This window comes from Gallinula chloropus (assembly GCF_964237585.1).
Source record: "Gallinula chloropus genome assembly, chromosome: 1".
Lineage (NCBI taxonomy): Eukaryota > Metazoa > Chordata > Aves > Gruiformes > Rallidae > Gallinula > Gallinula chloropus.
This window is the reverse complement of record NC_140085.1, coordinates 40655162-40681023: the sequence shown is the minus strand read 5'-3', so window position 1 is coordinate 40681023 and position 25862 is coordinate 40655162. Positions and strand designations below refer to the sequence as shown.

The 25862-nt window shown below is 42.1% G+C and overlaps 1 protein-coding gene across 1 annotated transcript in view; it reads right to left on the bottom strand.

Annotated features, from left to right (window-relative positions):
* MET (MET proto-oncogene, receptor tyrosine kinase) overlaps positions 1-25862 on the bottom strand; it is a gene marked incomplete at its 3' end in the record, with an annotated part of 72527 nt that overhangs the window by 36854 nt on the left and 9811 nt on the right. The window contains exons 2-4 of the mRNA XM_084264573.1: positions 20502-20693; positions 6887-7021; positions 5311-5484 (exon numbers count right to left, since the gene is read on the bottom strand). Coding sequence (XP_084120699.1) covers positions 5311-5484; positions 6887-7021; positions 20502-20693 — 501 coding nt within the window. The remainder of the gene's footprint in view (positions 1-5310; positions 5485-6886; positions 7022-20501; positions 20694-25862) is intronic.

Genomic DNA, 25862 nt, shown 5'->3' with positions numbered 1-25862 from the left:
AGAAGAGGGAACCTATGCAGGAAACGTTACTTTTGCAGAAACCCCATGAAAAGGGAGCGATGCTCGCACAGCCCCCTGACACACAACACTGCAGCTCAGAGCGGGGAGCAGTACTGTATCCCGCAGAGTCCGTGCTGTTCCCAAGTTTAACTTTCCCTTATTTCTCTCTCTTTTTCCTCCGAACTCTGGATTGACTTCAGATCCTAGCTTTCCACTCCACTTAATATCTCAGCACACTGTCTATTTTTGGAGTAACAAAAACCCTAGTGCAGAAACTGAAATTGCTCTGTGGGGGTACAGGATGTTTCGTACAATAACGCGCTGACGTGTGGCATTTGAAAAGTCTGAAAGGTAATCCATAAGTTAGCAAAATAAAGGCATTAACATCAGGCTTCACGAAGCACTGCAGAATAAAAACCAAAGGCACTTAACTGGTTCTGGGTGACCTTATCTGCCAAAAGAGGCGTGTGATAGCAGCCCTTCTACCTTAATTAAGGGAGAGTGAAAGCATTTACTGCATTCTGCCAGCAAATGCAGGAGGCAAGACTTCTAAGTAGATAGCAAACAATTAACCAAATCTTATACTTTTTAATTTAAGTTCCACAGAAACTCCCCCAGAGTGTTTATATTAATTATTTTTATCCCACTTCCTCCGTACAATGAAACCACCAAAAGTCAAATGCAGTTTCACAGACGTAGCAGAGTTGACAGTAATGAATAGCCAACCTCCTAGACTTTCAACTGAAGCACACATAAGCAACTTCTGTGAGCTTACATCGTGCAGGTAGTGTCAGAAATCAGTTACAAATGCTGTGAAATTCAAAATTCAGGAGTTCTCTATAGCAAGAAGACCCCGCTGATAAGATGAAGTCCTGCTGCAAGGCACGGTGTTCTGCTTCTCCCTGCTTCTCCCTGCTAACTTTGGGTTCTGGCAGAGAAAGTAAATTTTTTTTTTCTTTTTTGGAAAAAAAAAAGTATTGTATTTTACTTTTGTTTATGTTGACAGGCATTATGCTAATATCCACTCACGGGCTTTATGAATTGTGGAAGAAATTATCCATTTATTAAAGTTTCAACAGTCCATTCATTTTAATTAAGAGACAAGAACATGCGCGGGCCACATGTGAAATTTCCAGCAAAACCTCCTACCTAAACAGGCAGCAGAAGGCCTGATGCTCTCGATATGTCTGAGACAAAAGCCAGCTAAAATGACTCACTGCAAAAACAACAACAAACCATGTCAGGTTTTTCACCACAACAAAGAATCAAAAGGGAGACCCATTTATTTCTTCTTCTACGCCGTTCGCCTCTCAGTGCGACCTGAACGCTGCACGCAGATGCCTGAGATTTGTTCCAGCTCTGAGGAACCTCCTCCGAGTGCCCTGGCTTTTGTCAGGCACCGCCTGTCCACGCTGATAAAGTGTGACTGGTTGGCAGAGGCAGTGGGTGGGAGTGGGGTACGGTGCTGAGGCGGGGCCTGGGAGAAGGACTTTGGTGGGGATGAGTCCTGGTGCCAGCCCTGCTGTGCCATCTGTAGCAGGTGGGATGTCTGGGCAAAGCTGGAGCTGTATGTTCCCTGTAGGGTTGGGGCAGAGGGCTGCTCTCCACCACACACACACAGCTCCGAGCAGGGAGCAGAGATGAAGGATGCCCCCCCAAACCAGGGCAGAGAGATGAAGGGTCTGCAGGATAGACTCCATGAGAAAATTCTGGGTTTCTTCTCTGCCGCCCCTTGTGATGGGAAAATGCCTTCCCTCCACCCCTCACTACACACCACTCTGTGTAATAACCTGGGAAAACTTTGTTGGAGACTTAGCTAACGTCTATAGGACCCAACCCTTGGAGAAGCTCTGTATTCCCCTCAGGTTAAAGCGATCATATGACATATCTCAAGCAATCCGTCCCTCTGAAAGCTGCAAAATACTCGGGGGGGAGTTCGGACTTCGGACTGAATTTCAAATACTATGCAAAGCAGGTCATCCTCTGTTTGTTAGGAACAAAACAAGCTTGTTTCTCACATTTTATGCATATGGGTTTAAAGACAGATCAGAAGATGATGAATAATCTGTTTTCTATTTTTTTCAGTAATAATGTTAAATGTCATGGTCCAGCAGAGCATGAAATCTGTCTTAACAGCTAGCAATCCAAAGGGATTTAAGTACTCAGCTGCATTTTTCTCCTTACAAGCCTTCTAGAAACAACTTCTACCAACGTGGGCATGCTGTAATTTGAGATTCGCTTTAAGATCCATCAGTGCCACAGATCCATATTCATTACAGGAGGAGACTGGGCTCATGCTGAGGAGGCAGGGCTGAGCCACACAGGGACCGGGAGCACCCGCCAGCCCCATGCCTGATCCCACCGCCCCACATCCATGGCACGCTCCCTTGGATGAGTCCTCCCCACGACTTCCCAGGGACTGCAGAGCTGGCCTTGAGGACAAACCTCTCAGTCTAAGCATCTCTGCATGGGCTCCAGGTGCTTGGTTCTTAAACCTGCTGAGCGCATAGCCCCGTAATTGAAATTAAAGAGAGCTGCATGAGCTCAGCACCTCTGAAAATCAGAAGCTAAGCAGTTCAGAGCCCTAGAAATCTTTCTGGAGGCATGGCAATATACAGTGACTGCTGGAATGTTTTGCCAAGAAAAAAATATTAAGGGATGCTACTTGTGCTTGAGTTCTAAGAAAGATTAAAGCTATGCAGGATAGGTATGAGTAGCTTGGTCCTGCAGAGGCATATATAAATGTATCAGGACTGATTCTCTGTGTATCCCTTTGAATTGGTGACTCATAGTCTCAAACAAATTAAAGCCAGAAATGACTATTTGACCATCTAATACAGCTTTTTTGAAATAAATGTGTCCTTGTATAAAGTGAAACAAAGCTATTCACAGAATCACAGAATGTTAGGGGTTAGAAGGGACCTTGAAAGATCATCTATTCTAACCCCCTGCCAGAGCAGAATCACCTAGATTAGGTCACAAAAGAACATGTCCAGGAGGGTTCTGAATGTCTCCAGAGAAGGAGACTCCACAACCTTTCTGGGCAGTCTGTTCTAGTGCTCTGTCACCCTCGCTGTGAAAAAGTTTTGCCTTGTGTTCACATGCAACTTCCTGTGCTGCAGCTCCTCTTCTCCAAGAGGCCCAGCTCCCTTAGCCTTTCCTCATAAGGAGGGTGTTCCACTCCCTTAATCATCTTGGTGGCCTTGTGCTCTTTCAAGGAGTTCTATGTCCTTCTTGAACTGAGGGGCCCAGAACTGGACACAATATTCCAGATGTGGCCTCACCAGGGCAGAGGGGGAGGTGAATGTCTCTCAATCTACTCACCACACCCCTTCTAATACACCCCAGGATGCCATTGACCTTCTTAGCCACATATTACTGGCTCATTGTCATTCCGCTCATTGTCCACCAGGACCCCAGGTCCCTTCCCCTTGTGTTGCCCTCCAACAGTTCCGTCCTCAACCTATACTGGTACTTGGGGTTGTTCTTCCCAAGACGCAAGACCCTACACTTTCCCTTGTTATATTTAATTAAATTTCTCCCCTTCCAACTCTCCAGCCTGTCCAGACCTCACTGAATGGCAGCACATCCCTCTGGTGTGTCCAGCCACCCCTCCCAGTTCCACATTAACAAAGTTTCTACATCTCCTTTGCCTAAAGGTAAATGGCAATGGAAGTCAAGGTAAACACTCCCCCACACCCTTTCCATCCATTTTGGGTTTGATTCCTATAATGCTTCATTGTTGTTCATAGAATTTTGCCTGTATGAATCCTAAATTATGTTTCAGAAAGGTGAACATGGAAAGGAAAAATCCCTGCAAACATGTGTTTCTAGATTTGTTTCTAGATTATCAGAAGTTTGGGCTGCCTACTCTTTAAAAAGCTGTTGTATATATAATCAGCTGCCTGGTTGAAAGAAATATATTATTTATTTAAAAACCCCTTTTGTCTCCCTTTCTCTCTGAGAGTTTAGCATGTGAAATTTTCATCTCCACTTATAACCTGCATGCCCATAAAAGAAAACATATTTTTAACTACATGCTGTAGTTTAAATGCATTAACAAAAGTAAATGGGCATAAGTGCTACCAGAGTTTTATGCTTGTTCTTCCCTCAGTTTTCTAGTCTGTTAAGTGCCCTGTAAACCTCTGCCTTCACAGCTATGTCACACTCCACATGGGATGATTCGGTTACACGTACAGCCGGCCAGCACGAATCCTGTGTTAACCGTAGCTGAACTACAGCTGGAATGTGCCAGTCTGGCTCTCTGCTTGTCTGTGTGGTTTCGTTGCTGTACACCCTTTCTGGGTTTCGGCTGGCTGGCAGCAGCCTCCGGCTGTCCCCATCCCAGGGAGTGCCACAGCTATAGGCTCGTCCCCCTTGGTGGGGGGGATCTGTGGGAACAAGCATCTGGGGACGGATGGTAGGAAAAAAAAGGGTGGTGTTTTAGTTGACAGCTCTGTCACAGAGCTGTCACGGGTAGGGGAGAGAAGGACTTTTCCCCACAGGGAAACAGAATCACGGTTGCCACAGAGTCACAGACCAGTGGGGGTTGGAAGGGATCTCTGGAGACCATCTAGTCCAACCCCCTGCTAAAGCAGGGTCACCTACAGCAGGTTGCACAGCATGGCATCCAGGCAGATTTTGAATGTCTCCAGAGAAGGAGACTCCACAACTTCTCTGGGCAGCCTGTCCCAGTGCTCTGTCACCCTCATAGTGGAGAAGTTTTTCCTCATGTTCAGCCAGAACTTCCTGTGTTCCCGTTTGTGCCCATTGCCCCTTGTCCTGTCACTGGGCACCACTGAAAAAGAGCCTGATCCCATCCTCTTGACGTGCACCCTTCAGATATTTGTAAGTATTGATGAGATCACCACCCTTTCCTCCTCCATTGCTGGAGCCAGCAAGGGGATGGAGACCTCCTATGTTGGGTCAGGCCATGGCAGCTGTAAGCAAGAAATGGTAGGTATCTTACAGCTACCTCCTTCCTTTGAGAGGGGTCTGAGAGGAAGGGTGTCCCTTTCTGTGACTGGCCTCTCCCATCAGACCCCTGTGAGCCTGGCTCAGGTTGGTTTCCCACCACGAGTGCTATGCAGGACAAAGCACGATGGTCAGGCAGACCTGTCCACCATGAGCCTGCAGCCTCCCAGGAGAGCATGTGCATCCAGCCAGAGGCTTTATGGACACTGAGGCTAAAAGGAAGTCGAGGAGAGCAGACACTTCATTTATCCTAACTGCATAAAAACAAATGGGGGAAGTCTGCCGAGCACAGACTGCATTCTTCCCTCAGAGACAGACAGAAGTCCACCGTTTTACCTCATAAACCGTAGGCAAGCAGGTGTCCTGTGTCCAGGTGCTGCCGTGGCACTGGGGAGCCCTGAGGCACTGCTGGCTGCACCAGCCACACTGCATGAAGGCAGGTGCCAGCAGGCACTGGCTGCAGGACCTGAAGTGATGGCAGCCCGGCCCCTTCAGCGGGATCTTCGTTATCTGTCGGTGGAAAGAGATGATGCACAAGACCCTTTTAATACATGCACGGAGCGACAAGGAGAGCCTCTATTTATGCAGCGTGCTGTGGTGCTACTCAGATTTCAGATGTGCAAGCCACGGTTCGGCTTCTCTTTAGCTCAGTAATTATAGGATCTTATAAGTAATTTAACTGACATGATTTTAAATTCGCTTGGGAGAAACCCTAAAGGCATCTTAATGTTATATACAGTTACTACCAGCATCTGGTGTTTACAGCAAGATAGCATTTTTTTTTGCTGATGGAAAAAGAAAACAGCAGTGAGCTCCTCCCAGTTCTGCACTGGTTCTTGGAAAAAACCCAGTGTATCTCAGTATGCCTTAGTTCATACATTTGTAAAAATAGGCATGATAGCTATTTCAACTCTGGCAAGGCTGTTCGAATACTTGTGGCACACTTATAGCACGTGACTGCCCACGTATCTGCTTTTTAACACCTATCATCAGAAACCTATATTATACTTAAAATATGAATTACAATTTATATTGTTTAAAATATCAGGATAGTTACGATGATGGTCACTCTAAACATACAAGAATTATTTTAGTCACAACACGTTAAAGTTAGCATGTAATTACATTACTATATAAGTACACCATGTTTCTTTACACTTCAGTACCTTCCTTTAACTTATTTTGGACATTTGATTGAGGATCACTCTTAAAAATATCTCATACATTTGCAGTAAATGATTAATAACCATCTTTACTAATGTATTTCTGTAAATTCTTATAGGACTTGAGGGGTCAAATTATTGCTTACGATTATAGTTTAGGATTATCTGTAATATTATCTGCTGATGTTTTAAAGCCTTTCTCCAATGCGTATCTACTTACGACAACAGCATATTTATGACAGCTCTTCATCTTTCATTAACCCTTTACTAAAGCAAACTTCAAACCTTGCTATAAACGCTGACTCCCAATTTTAAACACACCCATGTAGCTCTTGCATGCACACCCCTTCTTAAAAAGTTAAGACCTTATGACACAGGCCAACACAAGCCAGGAAACCGTGGGCGCCCTTCTTTCTTTAAGCCATTGTGTGTGTTTTTCTTTGCGAGCATTTGAATTAAGGATGGGGTTTCAGCCTTAAAATTTGCATTTCCTGGCTTTTGTTGGTTTATATCACAGCTCTTAATGTTATTTAAACATTTCTCAATATTAGGCTGTCAGTTTGTTTAGTTGGGAGGGGAAAAATAAAATCATGGAGGAAACTTGCCTCTCCAGTGTTCCCAAGGGAATGGCAAGGCTGGGAGGATGCAGACCATAAAGCAGCAGTGTGAATAGCTGCTCTTTCTGAAAGTTGCTGCTCTGACAGCAGGTTTATATGGCACATGGATGGATTAGGTTATGAACCACTCACCTTTTTCCCCGTCACTACCAGGGTATAACCATCATCTGCTACTGAATTCTCAACAACAACTTGGGGAGAGACGGGGTGGGAGTCTAGCTGAAAGCTGACATGTGGAGCTGTGGGTTCCGAGCGGGAAACCACTATCTAGGAAAGAAAGAAATTGGGAAAATCAGCAGGCAGCATTGTGACACAAATGCATGCTGCTCGGCGGTCTCGCATTCCTACCACTTCTCTGCTTGCATTAATTACTTTGCATTACATTGCATAATATTTTGCATAATGTTCCATCATGATCTGATTAAAGCGCTATAAAATCTACTTTATTTAACACGGCAAAATCATGGCTGTTGGAGCATCCTCAAAATACATCTTATTTATTAAAATATCAAGGAGTCATTGCATGTTTTCTAGTCCTTTAATTTACGTATTTATAAATCAAACATAAAAAATGAAGATGGGGCCTTTAGTCAGCCCTGTATATTTAAGAAAGAAGAATCTGACCTACAATGTGTCGTTTTCAAGAGGATCTTAAAACTCCAGGCCTTCAAGAGTCAAAGATATTTCCACTTATTCTCACTTTGGTCCTTCAGTTTGAAAAGCAAACTTTATCCTGTGTCAATACCATCGATGTTGACGCAGGTGGGGCCGCTCGAATGCAAAGCTACGGCAGGCGCAGGCTGCGCCATGAGCAGCTCTGCAAAGCTACACGTACAACAGCCTCCGCTCCCAGAGCTCTTGCCACAGACAGGGTCCTTGCAAGACATGGCTGGGCACCCCAATATCTGGCTCCTGATGATTTCTGCGAGAGCTGAGTGAGGTGGCTCTTGCCACAGACAGGCTCCTTGCAAGACATGGCTGGGCACCCCAATATCTGGCTCCTGATGATTTCTGCGAGAGCTGAGTGTCCAGGATAGAGCAATGAAAGCACCTCTTAAATTGCAGGGAGAGCTGGAGGCTTCTCTTGGAAGATGTTCCAAAACAGGAGCCTAATTTAATCGTCCTGAAGCCCCTTTGCAGGCTTCTTCTCTCTCTCTCCTGATTTTAGGAGATCTTAGGAAGATTAGTCACACCAGTATGAAATTCCCCTGCTAGTCATCTCTCTGCATCTTGAGTTACCTAAATACTGCTGAGAATCTGGGCCTATTCCTGCAAACGCACGCTTAACTTTACTACTGTAACTTTGTTGACTTTAATGGGATGAGTCATGGCTGTTAAGCACAGGCATAAAGCATCTGCAGATTGGGGGGGGATATTCGATAGCGAGATTTTATAGGCCTGGGCCTGCAATCCAGAAGGATGTGCGCCCGAATGCGATAGCATCAGGCAACAAAGGCAGAGGATTGTTTACATGAGGGAAGATCATGTTCATGTTTCAAAAGCTGCATCACGTGTAGTTTACTTAAGGAATTTAGATAATCAACATTTGCTGAGAAGTTGAGATTCAATGGAGTTCATTATTTGAAAAAGATTGAAGCCATTCTGGAAATAACTTGTATGTCAAATGTTTAATTTTTCATTATAATGAAGCTTTTCTTCTGTCCCTGAAGGCAGAATCAGAACAGCTAGGACATTGACTTACACGATTTCACTGGCTTTTCGCACTGCCAAGGTCTTTCAACAAGATGGCTGACTCCAAGACTAGACTTAGAGATCCTGTAATTACAGCTGATGTTTTGCTGTAATTCAAGACTTAAATAAAATATATGAACAGTTAATTCACAACAATAAGTGCTTCATATCCCAGAGGTATTTACAGTTTGGGGTTAGAAGGGACTTTTTCTTTAAAATGAAACTCACTTTGTTAAAGACTTTGCTAGGGGGTTGTTTTGCAGTAGAGAAAGCACAGCTTTTAGAAATCAATAAGGTCTGATCATTTTCAGTGACACAGAAGTATGGTCTCTGACTCAGTGTATTAGGGCATGAGCTCTGTTTTTGTATTCAGGACAATGAAAAATAGAATGGACTGCAAAGCTGCATGAAAAAGCTTGATTAATGTTGGCATTATGGGGAGAGGTAGCACCACAGCTGCAAATACCTTTTTAGTTGATCATTAGCCGTGTCTCATCTCGAATACCCACTGCTATAAAATGCTAAGAATTCTTTTCTATCATTAATCCAGGCTTCCTCTTATTGCCAAGCATTCCTTCTGATTGAGCCACAGTGTTAACCCTTTAAACACATCTGCGTTGCAACACCAGAGCAAGATGTGAAAACTTGGATCCCATCCCTACAGTCCTGGAAAAATTATTCCTTACTTTTGAACGCTGATGGACCTTTACTTTACTGGGGCTGATACAGTCAAATCACCTGCTCAAAGCTGCAAGTGAATAGGCTTTGACCTCATGACATACAGGAAGCTCAAAATAAACTTCCTAACTCATTTGGGACTATGGAATAAAAATCTGGAGTTTGCTTAGAGCTAATCTACTAGCCCACAGTGCTGCTGTAACAGATACTAGATGAAAAAATGCTCTTTTCGGTCTATATAACTCTGTGTTTTTTGCATGCATCAGTCCAGTCCTTGAAATTCTATCTGAACCTTATCCAACATAATCCTGAAGAAAAAGGCGATTTGAAGACAGCTTCTGCAGCAGGAAGAAGAGGGTACATAGGACTCCAGTGTCACTCTCAGAAACCTGTTTTTTATTGCTTGGGACTTGGCTGGTATGCATACAGTGTGGCTCTAATCTACTGTGGACCTACCACCATACAGTAGCTACTTCTACCATGGAAATGGTTCAGTACTACAGTATTTCTCTTTACAGAGACTCTAAAGTGCTGTTTTGGGGTTTTTTGGGGGGAGAGTGGTGTTGGCTTTGGGTTTTTTGTTTGTTCGCTTTTTATACATATTTCAATAATTAAATACCAAGCATTTATCTGGAGCGTAGGAGAAATAATGTATATCTGTGTGCCTGCACTCAAGCAGTTAGGTCTTGCACAGATAATAATTAACTAAAAGAGAACAAACAGATGGCTGCAGTAAAGGATGAGTCCTTGCAATAGTGAGAAGACAGCAGAGGTGTTCTGCAAGGTGTCTGTGCTGGGGTCCATAATATCTAACGAATCCATACATGAGTTGGAAAAGTGGTTGAGCAGTCCAGTGACAAAGTTTGCTGATGATCTGAAAGTATTCAAGGTGATAAGGATGAGGACAGACTATGAAGGATGGCAGAAGGACGTTACAAGACAGCATGTCAAGGCAATAAAACGGCAGGTGAAATACAACAAAGAAGATGAATTTAAAGCGGTATATGATAGATAGTTCCACGAAAACATTATCTCACTGCTCAGCAGCAGTCAAAAACCCCCCACCAAAAACCCGAATAAAACTTAGGAAGTATTAGAAAAGGATTAGAGAACAAATCAGAAAACACCTTGACGTCATACATCTTCATGCCTTGCCTGAACCTTGAATTCTCTGTGCAGTTCTGGTCGCTTCATGACAAAAATAGTATGTTAAAATGGGAAAAAGTTCCGGAAAGTATAACAAAAATGATCAAAAGGCTGTAATGGACAACGACTGAGTAGGGTAGGGGTTGAAGCACTATGAAAAAGGCATATAGAATCATAAGTGGGCAGGGACTGACCATTTACATTCTTCTAATAAAAGGACTAAACCCCATCAAAAGAAGAAAGTGAGAGTCAGGTTCAAAGCAAACAAAAGAGCAAGACTTCCAGCAATATGTGATGTCCTATGGGATGTATTGCTGAAGGATGTGAATGCAAGAGGAATATACATTCAAAGGTACATGGAAAGAGCTAAGCAGACAAAACTCAATAGCTCAGGAAATCCCCAGAATGGAGAATAGTTGGAGGCTTGAAGCAGAAGGTCATATGCATGTTGCCTGGGTCCCTAGGCATCTACTTGTCACTGCTGCAGGAGACAGAGCAGTGAACTAGATAGAACCTTCATTTTACAGAATCCTAGAATCACAAAATGGTTTGGGTTAGAAGGGACCTCAAAGACCATCTAGTTCCAACCCCCTGCCATGGACAGGGACACCCTCCACCAGCCCAGGTTGCCATAAGACCCATCCAACTTGGCCTTGCTCAAGGGGAGGTGGCAGTCACAGCTTCTCTGGACAAGATGTTCCAGTGTCTCAGCACCCTCACAGTGAAGAATTTCTTCCTTATATCTGAGCTAAATCTACCCTTTTTCAGCCTAAAGCCATTACTCCTTGTCTGATCACTACCTGCTGTTCCAAAAAGTCCCTCTCCAGATTTCCTGTAGGTCCCTTTAAGGTACTGGAAGGCTGCTGTAAGGTCTCCCCAGAGCCTTCTCTTCTCCAGACTGAAAAAGCCCAACTCTCTCAGCCTGCCTTCACAGGAGAGGTGCTCCAGCCCTGTGGTCATCTTTGTGTCCCTCCCCTGGACTCACTTCAATAGCTCCATGTCTTTCTTGTACTAGAGATCCAGAGCTGGATGCAGTACTCCAGGTGGGATCTCATGAGAACAGAGTATAGGGGGAGAATCACCTCCCTTGACCTGCTGGACATGCTGGTTTTGATGCAGCCCGTGTGATTCTTTTGGTGTTCTTAGAAATAACCCTTCCAAAAATCCCATTCATTATCAGTAACAAACCCCAGACATCCTTCTCAAACCAAACACAATATTTGTGTCTCTCTATTTAAGAGAAAAACAAAAAAGTTTGTAGTCTTTCAGCATAGCTCAAAGTACTTCCATGAACATAACAGCAAACGATCCTTTATACTGGAACTCAGTGATCTCCTAGAATCACAGAATTACTTGGGTTAGAACAGACTTTCAAGATCAAGTTCAACCACAGCCAAACCCTGCCTAGTCCACCTCTGGACCATGTCCTAAAGTAGATGCCTTTTAAATTCCTCCAGGGATGGTGACTCCACCACCTCCCTGGGCAGCGTGTTCCAATGCTTGACAACCCTTTCAGTAAAGAAATTCTTCCTGATATCTAACCTAAATCTCCCCTGGCGCAATCTGAAACCATTTCCTTGCATCCTATCCCTTGCTACCTTAGAGAAAAGACTTACACCCTCCTTGCAGGTAGTTGTAGAGAGAGATAAGGTCTCCCCTCAGCCTTCTTTTCTTAAGACTAAAAAGCCCTACTTCCCTCAGCAGCTCCTCATAGGACTTGTTTTCCAAATGCTTCACCAGCTTTGTCACCCTCCTCTGGACATGCTCCAGCATCTCAACATCCTTCCTGTAGTGAGGGGCCCCAAACTGAACACTCAATGTGTGACCCCACCAGAGATGAGTATAATGGAACTATCATTTCCCTATTCCTGCTGGTCACACTGTTCCTGATACAGGCCACAATGCTGTTGGCCTTCTTGGCCACCTGGGCACACTGCCAGCTCATGTTCAGCCAGCTGTCCACTAACACCCCCAGGTCCTTCTTCTCCAGGGAGCTCTCCAGCCACTCTGCCCCAGGCCTGTAGTGTTGCCTGGGGCTATTGTGACCAAAGTCTAGTACCTGGCAATTGGCCCTGTTGAATCTCATAAAGTTGGCCTCTGCCCATCAATCCAGCCTGTCCAGGTCACTCTGCAGAGCCTTCCTGCCTTCCAGCAGATCGACACTCCACACAAATTGGTGTAATCTGCAAACTTACTGAGGGTGCACTCAATCTCTTCATCCAGCTCATTAATAAAGATGTTAAAGAGGGCTGGTCCCACCACTTAGGTCCATGTACATTAAAATAATTCATTTAAATATTCTTTCATTGCCATCAACTAGTATCAATGTTAAGGAGACTTGACTCAAGTTTTGTTTAGACATAATGCAGCAAATTAAGTCTGTAATAACTGGAGTTGAAAACCAGCACGCAACAGCTTTTTTTCCCAAAATCATTCTGATGCCCGGTTCTGCTAGTCAGCAGGATTGAATTACAAATGTTACTGTCTGCGTGTTGAAATATCTTCTGCAAAACCGAGAGGCCTTCTAAAAGCAATCCAGTCTAAGTATCATATTGTTATTTTTTCCCTAGATGTCTGGCAGGTGTAGGCCATTACCCGGCAGAGATAGGCTCAGGGTTAACTTTATTGTGTAACGCCTCAAATGCTCTGGGATATGCAGTGGAGCCTTGCAAAAGGGCACATATGTAGCTCTCTAAACGCTGTATATCATTCTAATCCACGGAGAGTATAATGGATCTCCCCTGAAGGGTGTAAGCTTTTCTACTAAAACTGAATATCAAAACATGTGTGCTCTCAAAACAGTTATTTGGCACCAGGTGCTGGTTTTAATATGACTATATGGATTTTTCATTACGCAATGTTTGGTATTTTTTTCTGGGAGCATCAAGATACATTCTTTACCACAGAAAGGACTGCTGCTATAAAAGTGTTCAAAGTTGAGTGACAGATATGAAAATGTTACTTATCAGGAGTTTGCTGTGGTTTTTGGTTTGTTTAAAAATGATAAAGTGGGAAGGACTGCAACCATTCACACTCCCACAGATGCCCCTAAGGTTGCCCTTAGCTTTAAATTCATTCAGACTGCCAGTATCGACCAGCCAGGTGAACTGCTGGACCACAGAGGCCAGGACAGCAGCGGGTCCTGAGGACAACCTTTGCAGTGGCTCCAGGGGCATCCCATCACTCCTTCCTCCTTCTGGCTCTCTAAAGTTCGAGGTCCATGCTCGTGTATTTCTTCTTGCAGTTGCTTCCAACAAGGCTTGCCACGTGAACTGGTGGGTTCTGCAACAACTACATTTGTCCAGTGGGACAGGAACTGGATGGAGAAAAGTTTGAATGACTTGAAGGTGGAAATGACTTCCAGTATACAATGGTATAAACTAGATTTGAATGACAAGATGCCGGAAGATGAAAAACTCTGTGCTTCTTTGCTCTGCATCAACTCATTCTGCTGATAGGCACTGTGGCTTTGAGCCTAGATTCCTGGAGTGGTGAGGCCTTGCCACTTTGCTGTTTGCAAGAGGGGGAGCGATGCTGAAGGCTTGGCTCTCTTCTTGCTGAATTCTGGGAAAAAAATTTCTAAGCCTTGACTGCAGTTACAAATAAAAAGCAGATGTGATTATTTTTGTCGATACTAATTTCTGTAGCATGCATTATGTTCCCTGGCATGTAATCCATGAAAGCAGCTCTGACACATGCTAATTTGTCTCTTTTCAGGGAAATGAGATGTGTATTAAAGTTTGATGGTAGTGCTGTTTGTTTTTAATCATGAGTATTCCTGGGAAATGAGTGTGACTATCAAGTATTCTGTCTACTTGGATGTGAAAGACAACAAATTCGTGCTCAGTGTCTGAAAATGTCCCAAACCATTGATCTGTGAGAGCCCCATCCATATTCCTCATTGGACAGAATCAGGGGCACCAAATGAAATGATAAGGCAGCAAGTTAAGGAAACCCCAAAGGAGGTTCTTTGTCATTAAAAAAGGAATGAAAAGATGGAAGTCATTGTCATAGCATACCATGGAGATCAAAACAAACAAATAATTTCAAAAAACAATAAGCAAAATTGATGGAAAAGAAATCCATAAGGGACTATTAAATAACAGATACAGGTGCAGTTTCCAGCTTAGGGAATCTCTGGGTCACTGAGTGCCACAAGCAGGAGGGTCCTGGGAGAAGTATCACTGTCTGTTTTTAATTGCCCTCATGCCTCTTCCTTATCCATCCAGGTTCCTGTGGAGATACGAAACTGCTCCCTGAACCTTTATTCTAAGCCTATAGATCCTTTCTTAGCTAAAAATACAGTTAAAAATACTGGGATGTAATGGATCCCTAGAATAAGGCTTATTATTAGTTTTCTGTACTGTTTTGTGTCTAACAAGTGCAGAGAGGCCCTGAGACGGGTGAGAGGCCAAACAAGTGACGTGCTCTACTCCAACAAGGACTATCGTGCCATCATGCTTTGGTTGTTGTGCCCTAAGCCATTTTCAGTCCAGAATCTGTTCAGACATGACAGTGCGTGACCATGTTTTGCTAACGCTTGGCTTCTCAGCTAGAGCTGGCTCATGTCCAGCTAGATTGGACAGGATTGCAGCTAGCTTGTGGCTGACTGCGTCTCAGGGTGTATGCATACCCATGGGGACACCCTTTCCTTACCTCTGGGAGCAACAGGACGGATGTCCTACTGCCCCATGAAGATAAGAGGGTGCACAGGGGAGCTCCTCGCTCCACGCACAGCCCGGCGCTGCCTCACTGTGCACTGAGTTTCATGGGTGTAGTCAGAAGGATGAGATGGTCCTGCTGTCAAAATTGCACCTAAAGAGAGTGGTTGCTCATAGTAGTTGTGAAATCATAGAATCACAGAATGGTCTGGGTTGGAAGGGACCCCAAGGATCATAGAGTTCCAACCCCCCTGCCACAAGCAGGGTCACCAACCTCCAGGCCTGGATCTACACAAGGTTGCCCAGGGCCCCATTCCACCTGACCTTGAACACCTCCAGGGACAGGGCGTCCACCACCTCTCTGGGCAGCCTCTTCCAGCACCTCACCACTCTCTCTGTAAAAAACTTCCCCCTAATATCTAATTTAACCTAATTATTAAAACTAATCTAATTTTAATATTCAGTGAAAGCTTCTCTATCCCTCTCTTCCTTAAGAAGGTCACCAACAAGTAGCGCATGTGCTTGCGCTTTACCTCGGTGAGGCCAGCGTCGAGCAGAGGGAGCACATGCAGTGTTCTGCTTCCAAACACAGTGTTTTGCCTAAAAGCAGACTCTGCATACATCGAGGACATCAGCCCCTTGTTCATTGTTAAGGCAAGACCAAATGTGAGCTTTTCAGAATAAATCTCCTAAAACTTTTTCATATCCCACTCTCCCCAGAGCTATCAGAAAGATTTCCCCTTCCTGAAGAACTTTGCTCTTTTCTTCATCACTCAAAAGTCACTCTGAAATAATATCAAGCTCCAGGAAAAAAAAAAAAAAAAACCTTTGGAACTGAGCAAATCTAGAAGATAATTTATCTCAATATATCATGGTTTGGGTTTTCTTTTGACAAACTGTAATTTTCCAAAATACCAGCTGGTAATGAAAGTGTCTTTTCCAGTTGTAGCTTCTTTGGCTTGAGCTGAGTAAGGCTGCTTTACACCAGCTGAAAATCTGATTCCCCAACTACAGCAGTGTGACTGGGTGCTGTTTTCTAATCAAATAACCACTGTGAAATACCTGATTCACTTTGCACCCAACAGCTGTACTTTCAGCCTGTGTTCCCAGTCACACTGGAAACAAGCACAATAAGAAAGGCTGAAACAGCTGCAACTTCTCAACACAAAAAAAAAAGAAGGAAAAAAAAATATTGTTGTCAGACTCCAGCTTAGGAAGGAAGTAAAACCATTTTTCTTTTCCGTCTCATGCATGTCAGCTGTCTTAGAAAAATTATTACTGCTCTGTTTTGTAACAGAAACTCCACAATATTTGGTAAACTACAAACGCCAATCTATTCATGGCCAAATACAGATTTAACATTTCTGATGCAGCCAAAACATGCTCAGTATGTCAGTGGGCTGCAATTACTCTCCAGGAGAGCTTTGGAATTCACCTCTTGGCCCCAATTATCCTCCTTAAAAGAAGTCATGAATTTTCTGTATTTGGACCATCCAGATAGATTTGATTTTTAGTTTTAGATTTTGGCTAAAAAAAAATAAACATTTACTGAAGGAGGCTGTATTTCCCTTCCAGTATTAGTGCTTTCTAGGAGCTGTTTAAGTGAATAACTCTATTTAATCACACTAAAAGCATGTGCAGAAAACAGCAGGTGAGTATTCCTTGGGTGGATAAGACATACCTACTTTTACATTCTGAGTGCTACTGGCTACTGAGATGACTTTTTCAAAATAAGAAAAATACAGGCTGTATTGGCAGCTGGGTCATTAGCACAGTTCTGATGGGTAATGCCGTAGGTTTCCATGGAATCACTCATAAAGACAGGAACTCTTCATTGTGATAAGACTCTAAAAACATTCAAACTCCAGAATCAGGTAGTCATCATCTACAGAAGGAAAAACTTTGTCCTCAGAAACTAGATGTTAAACCTTCTGTTGACTTTGGCAGTGATGCTATGGGTATAGTCGTGTGGTAAAGAGAGAAAAATGGATGGAGATGAGAACTGCCAAGAGATGAGCAGGAAGGCAGAAAGCAATGAGCAGAACAAAGCGCAAAAGGAGATGAAAGACAGCAAGAAAAAGCAAAGAAAGAAGGAGAATCAAGGGCTGCTGATCAAGTATAAGTGAGAAAATGGGAGAATATGAAAAACACTTTCAAATTAATTTCTCTCAGGTTGAGTATCAGTAACTTACTGCTGCACCTACCAGATTCTGCAGCGCAGGCTTGGAGCTTCCAATTTAGGTGGCATGTGCAATACATTTTAAACATCTTCCCTCCCCACACATTTTATAACAATTAAAGAAATCCCTAAATTAATACAGAAAAAATAAATTCGATGTTCAATACTTTCACCAGGATTTTTCATATTTGAGTATTTCAGAGTGCGGTTGTCAGAGACAGAGGTACTGTACTATGATTTCTTTTAATCTCACAGATGACTGTTAGTGCTGAAATTTATGCCACAAACTAAATTGTCTAAATATGGTAAGGTTTGGTATTTCAAAGAGGACACAAGATGAACTGGATTCACTGGAAGGGCTGAGCTGATTTTCTAATTTTAGAAACCTATATATGATTTTTTTCCCTTCTGCTTTTAAATAGTTGGCACCAAAATATGTTTAGGAAATATTAATACAATTTAACCGGTTTTAAAACAGGGTCCTTGATAGGTAGAAGTTTGCAACTGTTTTTCTCTGAAAGTATACCTACCTCTGAAGGGATATAGTGAACTCTGACCAGCCACAGATTACAAGGGGATTGCACAAGAAAATTCAATTATTTGCATGTATGTACAGCTAAAAATACAAGTGAAAATCACTGTGCAAAAGTGAGGTGCTGAGTAAGTGAAAAACTAAGGATTCTTTGCAAGACATTCTGGTAGATTTGTGAATGAAACAAAAAAGAACATCGCTAAATTTCTTTGCTAAAAAAATGTGGGGAAGTGTTTGGGTATATCTTTTTGATAAATTAAGTCATTGTTAGATTATCCTGGGTTTTTTTTAACCCATTTTGCTTTAGTAATGGTCGTTTAATAGCTCAATTTTTTAATGATCTCCATCTCATTGCAGTTAATAGCTATATTTCCATAGAAACACTGCAAATCTGCTTTAGTTGGGCATTTGCTAATGAACATGTTTGAAAGCACTTCCTAGAAAACTATTAGTAAAAAAAAAAAAGGGAAAAAAAAAGATTTAGTGTAAGTGAACATTAAATTCTGGAAAGAAAAAAAAAAGCTATGTCTGCTCTATCCTACAGACCTAGTATCCCTTCCAAGGTCATTTGAAGGTAAAACAAATACTAACCTTTTTATATGAAGGTAGCATTGTTAAAGATAGTCAGTATGCTAGTCAGTTTGTTTATTCTCTCATTCGTTGCACCAAACCCTCAAAGGAAGAACCCCTACAACACGAGCCCACTCCTGACTTCTCCCCACCATAGCTCAAGCCAACCTAATCCAATGACCAGAATATTTCCGTTAATGGCAGTGTCCAGTTTACACAACAGCCCTTTCCTCCAATCTGTAACTGAACCTGGAGTGGGAAATGTATTCTGGAAATGTCTTAATTGTTTCTTGAGTTGGGCAAACATCAGAATGAAGTGTGTGGTGCAGGACTCGAATGAATAATTTAAAGAATGTCACAAATAAAAATAATGCTGCCTTGTGTTTTCCACCAAAGCTCCCTAAAAGCTTTGTGACAGCCCAGAAGACAAGCAGCGAGTAAGACAGTAGTTGCTACTAACTGTATTTTGTAGATAAGGAAATGGCTTCAGAAAGGTTAAATAAATTGCTCGTGTTCGCTGTGTGAACCGGTATCTGCATTTAAGAAATGAGCGTAGGCTGTGCCTGTGCTCAGGGCATAGCTGGTAGCATTTGCAGCTTAAAGTTACCAAGGTCATCATGGGAAGTTCAGGCAAAATTGGTGGGGTTGTCGTTGCACATTTTGTTAAATTCCTATCTCTTAGGAGGAAAGAGAAACATGCTTTTCTCTAGTTTTTCATCTGTCCTCGTTGTAAATCACTTTGACCTCCCTGCTTGAAGGAGCATTTTATGGATTCTGCATTATGGGGCGGGTTCTGTGTTCATTCTGTGCAGAAGACAGAAGTGAAGGTGTAGGATTGCCCTTGTCCAAGAAGGGTGCCAACAGTTGGATGACAAATGCTGGGGATAATATGTAACCCCACGTACTTTAAGTGGCAAGGACAGAGAACGAGTAGAAGGGAGATAAGAAAGGAAAGGCTTGTTATTTAATCTTGTCTGATGACTTGCACCACACAAAGATTTTTATGAAAAGGTGAAAGTCCCCAAGTGTTTTCTAATGGGAGGTTTTGGGAAATGGGAAAGCTGGAAGGCACACCAACTCATGATGGCAAATTTCATCAGGTTTCAGTTAATGGTGGTTTGGGGGACAATGCTACTAACTCTGACAACTCTCCACAGCCTAGAGAGCAAGAAGGACCAAAGACTGGCAATACTTCAAGAAGCCCACCTGAAGACAAACAATAATGGCAGAGTGAAAGGACACAGGTTCTTGGCTGCAAAAGGGATCGAGGCTGAGATGCACATCGAGCCTGGAGTCTGCAGCAGCAGAAGGCAAGCTCTCCAAGCTGGGCATTGCAGGATGAGAGTACTTGAAATAAGATGAGTGAATAAAGGAAACCCTTGGTGCTTTCAGAGTATTTGTCTTCTGATGTCTGATTTTTGCTGCCAAGTTTTTAAAGATTGTTGGCCCTAGGGGTTAGATTTATTTCGTTAGTCACCTACAAAGAAGTCACGTAGTGCAATCTGCCTGTCTAGGTTAGGTATACACTTGGAGGGAGACAAACTTCTCAGGAGGGTGACTGATCACTGATTACAGAAAACATACTTTAGGACAGGAAGAATTGCTGTCCAAAGTAACAGTGAGGAGACAGTGAGCAAAAGCCCAAAAATCTAAGATACACTCAGAGAGACTTGAAAGTAGGTGGGGGAGGAGCTAATCTCAATTCTAGACCTGTGAGTCACAGGCTACGGGCACATTCATAAGTAATCTGGTGCCAGAGGACTGATGCCAAGGCTCCTTTCCTGCTTTTACACTGTAAACTGTCTCGTCATTTTATTTTAAACTAGGTTTAATCAGATCCTCTAGACCAAACGATCATAAGAAGTGTGTATCTGAAGCTGTTTGAAGAATCAACCACTGTTTTGGACCATTCTGCCCCAGCTAGGGTTGGAGCATATTTGCTGTGTTTCCCAGACAGCTTTCTGTTTAGTTTCCTTTGAAAGAGATCTACTTTGAATGGACCAAAACTACTCCGTGAACTGAACCAGCTGCACTAAGAGGAGATCACGGTGGAATTTGCTCCAAACCCATTGCTTCAAACCACAGAGCCAATGTAAAGACTTAAACTGCTGAATGGTCTATTAGGTACTTTGCCTAAACTCTGGAGGCTTTATTTTATTCAGCACTTTCCATTTTCTAATGCCTTGTTAAACTGGGATGGTACTGTTCCTCACTTTAAACTATCCTGCTAAACTCCAGTAGGAATTTTGGGATCTTTTCTTATTGTGAAGGTGTTGTAGTCATATTTACCTGCATGAAGCGGCCCTCTGAAGTTCCCAGATTAGCAATGGTGAGGTTCCCTTTGGTGAAGACCGATATCGAAGTTAACAGGACACTGTTGAACTGGCCCATGAACAAGTCAACCCTCTGCAAAGGAGTTGTAACTTCTAAGCGATATTCATCATCTTGTGCTCTGCAGTATGAAGCATTTCTTGAAAAAGCCTGTTAGAAAATGAAGTACAGATGAGCACTGTCTTTACGAGTAGGAATAGATCTTTGTCAGAGTGAAGTCATTTAGCACAAATGCATTTGACCAAAAGTATTTTAAAATGTTTCAAACTTAATTGCTTCATCAGTTACGATGTTCCACCAGGAAGGCAACGACTTCTTAATGTTATGAGGATGTTTCTTTTAACTTTTTTTTTTCTTTTTTAATCCTGTCTGTTGGGAATAAAACATAGGGAGTTTATTTAAGCAGATGATGTGTGTATATGCACATCTATCAAGGTATCCTTTCTTTAGGGACTTCCCATAATAATGCTGCATCTCCAAAGGTCTCAGCATACCTTGACTTCAGAGCGTGCCCAGTGACATATCTGCTTCTAAGATAGTCATTCCTGGAAAATGACTGTCTAAAAACATTTCAATTTTGTTAACCTGTTGGGGGAGGGGTTAAAATAGCAATTTCCAGTATTATTCTCTTTCTATTTTCTTTCCAACACCTTCTTTAGTGATAAGACAGAAAGGGAGAGAAAAAGATGGAGAAAGAGAAAAGGGAGATAAGCCAGGAAAAATATGTTTCTGATTGTATGTTTAAATGAAACTACGTGGGAGCCAGCTTTTAATAATTACTTAGGCTTTGTATTGATCATCTATGTCTCATACACTGTTTTGTCCAATCTCTGTATGTCTGGCGTGTACTACAATAGTTGCTGCATTTGCAGTATTTTCTCTTTCAGTTTGGGAATAGAGATTACATGGTTTTAATTTTCATTGGAAAAATTCCTGAACAATACACTTTAACTTATCTCCAGAGAAGAATATAACCTGCTGTCCTGACAATTCAATAGTAATCTGTTAACTGGTAACTCCATTACTATTGATACTACATCATCTGTTTTGGTGAGCTGGTCCAGATAATAACCAGGAACCCCCTAAAGGATCTCTAACCGGTTTAAATTTGGAAGTCATCTAGCATGTTCCCATTGTGACATGCATTATGAATAAACATGTAGGGAGATTATAAAGGATCTTACAGTGGTTGCCTCTGTTAATTGCACTGAGAGCTTCATTTTTCCTAATTTTCTTACTGATCTGTTGTTGCAACAAACATTATTTACAGTTTTTTTTAAAAAAAACTTGAATTAAACCTTTTGAAGACAGTCAGAATCTTTCTGCTAAATTCAACAGATCTGGATCATTCCCTTAAAAAACAACCAGGAGTAAACTTTTATTTTTTGATTCAGATGGATTTTCTCCGACTACCTATAATCGAAGTACTATGAGAAAGCAAGATACAAACCAAGAATTTCTCGCTGGCTTAGCTCTGATGGATTCTGGAGAAAAAACAAGGCATTAAAAATGCTATTAACAAAATGTTCAGCCTAATAGCTCAGTTCTTCACTGTTGAATTATAACGTTTCTGAACTGTGAGGAGCAAACAACACGAGTCGGGGAAGTTTTCTATGACCCTAGGAGTTACAGTCAGCTGTGGTGCCAGCTTTTCTTCGGGTGTAATGTCAATTTACTGCATCATTTAGGTAAAAACCTGGGTAAGACTAAAGAAGCAACTGAAATCTTTGTGCACTGCCTAATGATACAGAAAGGTGGCTTCCAGATTAGATCTGAGACAGCAGTGACTTAAGAGTTTGGTTATCCACATGCTGAAGTGTTTGCTATATTACTTTTGGTCTGACCTGTTAAAGTATGGTGTGTTTTGCTCAGCAGGAACTGAACTAACACTTTACACTAGGCACATGGAGCATTCATTTTCTACCCTTTAAATATCTTTGACTGATCTACAAGGGACAAATTTAGATTTTCTTTGCTTTGGCCACCAAGCAAGCTAAAAGCTTTATTCTTTTGCACTCATATCCTATCCAGTCTAAAAGTATTTCTGAAACATCTGTGCAAAGATTACTCATACAATGAGTATGAATAGTTCAAGTGCAGAAAGATGTACAGTTTTCCTGCTTTTGAAATAAGGCAGATTTCTGAATTTAACCTTCCCTGGCTTGGGACCTCTGCTCTTTGCTGTCACTCCTTTTTTAACATGAGCAAATGACTTTGGACAGAGAAGTTTCTGTGCTAACCTTAAAAACACACCTCCTCCAACGTAGTCACCTTAGCACAATTCAAACAGCCTGACACACCTCACAAAACCCCATTCGAGCACTTTTTAACAAGTGGCTAGATCTTCCTGCTTGCCCCAACACCTTTCCTGGCTTCCCTGAAGTCAGTTCAGCCTTCCTCAGAGATGTTGTAATTTTGGGTATCTGCCCAAGAACCTGCAGACTGCTTCACATATGGTGCTCTCAAAACCTGGCGCTTCGTGGATTAACCATAATGTAAGGTTAGCTGTTTAAGAAATAGGAAGGCTTTGATCTTCGAGTAGAAATGCAGAGATTAAAAGGCTACTTAGAAAACCAAAGGAAGATTGATAGCAGGGAAAACTACGGCAAAGGAGCTGCTTTAAATTAACTCTTGGAAGCCTGAACCTCTCTCTCCCTCCCTCTCTTTCTGTGTGCACGTAAGTATCCATTTGGCTGTCAATATGGAAAAATAACTGATGTCAGATGATGCACTCCAGATATTATGCCAAATTCCAGTGACAAATCACACAACTATTGAAATGGATGATTAGAAAGTGGGTAAGCGCTTGGGTTGGGCCATATTGCTTCTCTTGTAGGATGAGAGGTGCCAATTGTGCTTGTGATTCATAGCGAGGGCTTTGTGAAGCTGGTGTAGGTGTGCCACTGGAATGCAGTGAGGTGTTGGCAAGCCTTGTTTTTCTGCTCTATCCAGAAGGGTAGGAGATAATCAACGCTATCTTATTTGTTCATAGGGGAAGTTGTGGTGCTTTGGAATTTACCCTGGATTCGGTCCACAGAAGATGAATATGGCAAAAAACTCTCGAGACATTGTTGAGCTGGGCTATCAGGAGCTATCGCTGTTTGGCAGTTAACTGATGATTTATATATCATATTCTGTGAGCATAAAAATAAGGTTTCAAACAGAGTTGAACATCTGAAGCCAAAAGTGCAGAGTGGGGAGGAAATCTTAAGGCCACTAAAGAATATTTCAAAAAATTACCCAGTTAGGTCAGTGTCAGAATAGATCAGAGTTTAGGCTCTAGTCTGAACATCTTAGGCTCAGGAAAAAAGAAAAAAAAAACAAACCAGCAAAATATTAACAGAATACTTTTGTGGAGCTTTTCTATTATTTGCAGCAACTGCAGTTTCGAGAAACATTCCTCCAAATGCATCCTTCCAGAGCTGGCCAAAACCTGTTCTTAGTTAAGTGCATTGCTCAATTAGAAAGTGATATTATGTGCAATGTCTCGATATTATGTTTAATGTCTTGAATAAACTGGAAATTAATGACTTAATCCCCGCAGAACATCTCATATGTCTTGCAAGCAATTTGGAGGACATCATTAAAATTAAAATTTAATTTGACAAATTGGGGAAATGGTTTGAAAGTAACTAGGTAAAATTTCCTAGAGTCAATTGTAAAATATTACAGCTATGAAGGAGAACTCAAGTAAAAGTGGGAATAGGCAGGAGTCTCATTTCATACTGTTTTGTTTATATGACTTTTAACTTGTTGGCTGTCAGGAATGAAATTCCTAAGTATCAACTTTTGTTTTATGCTATGGATCCCAGGAGTACCCCTCAAGAGAAGTTGGCACCCACAAGAGCCAGCAAGATTTCTCCTTTGAGCATTTCTACAGCGTAACATGGAACAGGGAGAAACAAACTATTGCTGAATGAGCTGGCTCCTGATACTGCAAATGGCAAAAATCCTTTTTCAAAGGAACTCCTGTAGAGTGAATGAACAGATGATTCTACGTAACAAATTGATTCTGAAGCTGATTAAAAATGGAGAGGGTGTATGAGTTGCTTATTTCTCCTGTTGTGGGGGTCAGTGAATTAAGATGAATACTAAAACTACAGTTTTCAGGGGTGTGTTCTATTGGAAACAAACACACAATGGTGAAGAATTTCCATGTACAGCAGGCTCCGAACAGGAAGAGTAACTGTGAGGAACACAGAAGAACCTTATCAGATTTTCCTCTTTATGTTTTTTTTTGTATTTTTAGCCAACACAGTTTTGTTGGCCTGTAATACCTTTCAATTTTCTGGGTAATTTGTAGCATTTCTCTTCAGGTGAGCAGTGCATTTGATCATTGTTTCTCTCCATGTAAAATACAAGAAGTTACATTCTGACACAAATAAACCAGTGAAACCAGGATATTGCCAGAAGAGGATGAATGAATTGATCAGCATCATGTTGGAGGACTGTTAGAGGGCTGGTGTTAGAACCTGTATCGTCTGTTTCCCAGTCCCATGCCAGTAAAAATATAAACTTGGCCTAGCGTTGTAATCTTTGAAAGGAATTATTCCTCAAATATCATAAACCTCATAAATCTTCCCAGATGACACATACCGGTCTGTTTAGACTCAGTTAGAGATGACTACTAAGATACTTGTACTTATACTCTCTGACAAAATGGGGAGAGAAGAAAAATAACCAGGACAAACAGACTCTGTTCCCTTCATGCCTTCTTCTGTCGGTTCCCTTGGCAAGGAGTCTGCTTCCCTTCTCCTTTCCCACATGGGTCCATGCCATAGCTGGTCAGAATGCATAAACCATAATGGAGATGAGGAGAAATACATAAACGGCTTCCTAGTCTGATATCACAAAGGAGTATTTTTTTCCTCTGCAATTTGCAAGACAGAAAGTTTGTGAAGTGGACAAAATTTTACTACTAGCAATTAAAAAAAGTAATAGTCAAACTTGTTGTTCTCACTATACATAAATGTCACGGGGTGTCTGAATTCTTTACGGTTATAAGCACATTCAGTGACGATACATGGAGAAAATATGGACACATTTATTTTTTGGAAGTAATTGACCAGAAAAGAACCTCTTGTGAGCAAACTCCAGCACTGTACAACAGGGAGAAGACAGCCAGACATAAAGAACATGAGAAACATAAATTCTTTGGATGTAGCACGTTGGCTTTTGCCAACACGATTAACTAGAAGTCCACAGTGAGACTCCTCACCCCCTGGGTCAATGTAACTGCAGTCTGAGTTCCCAAAACAGAGAAGCAACTGTGGGAAACTAAACAGGGATGGCCATACATCAGCACTAGCTGTAGGTGCT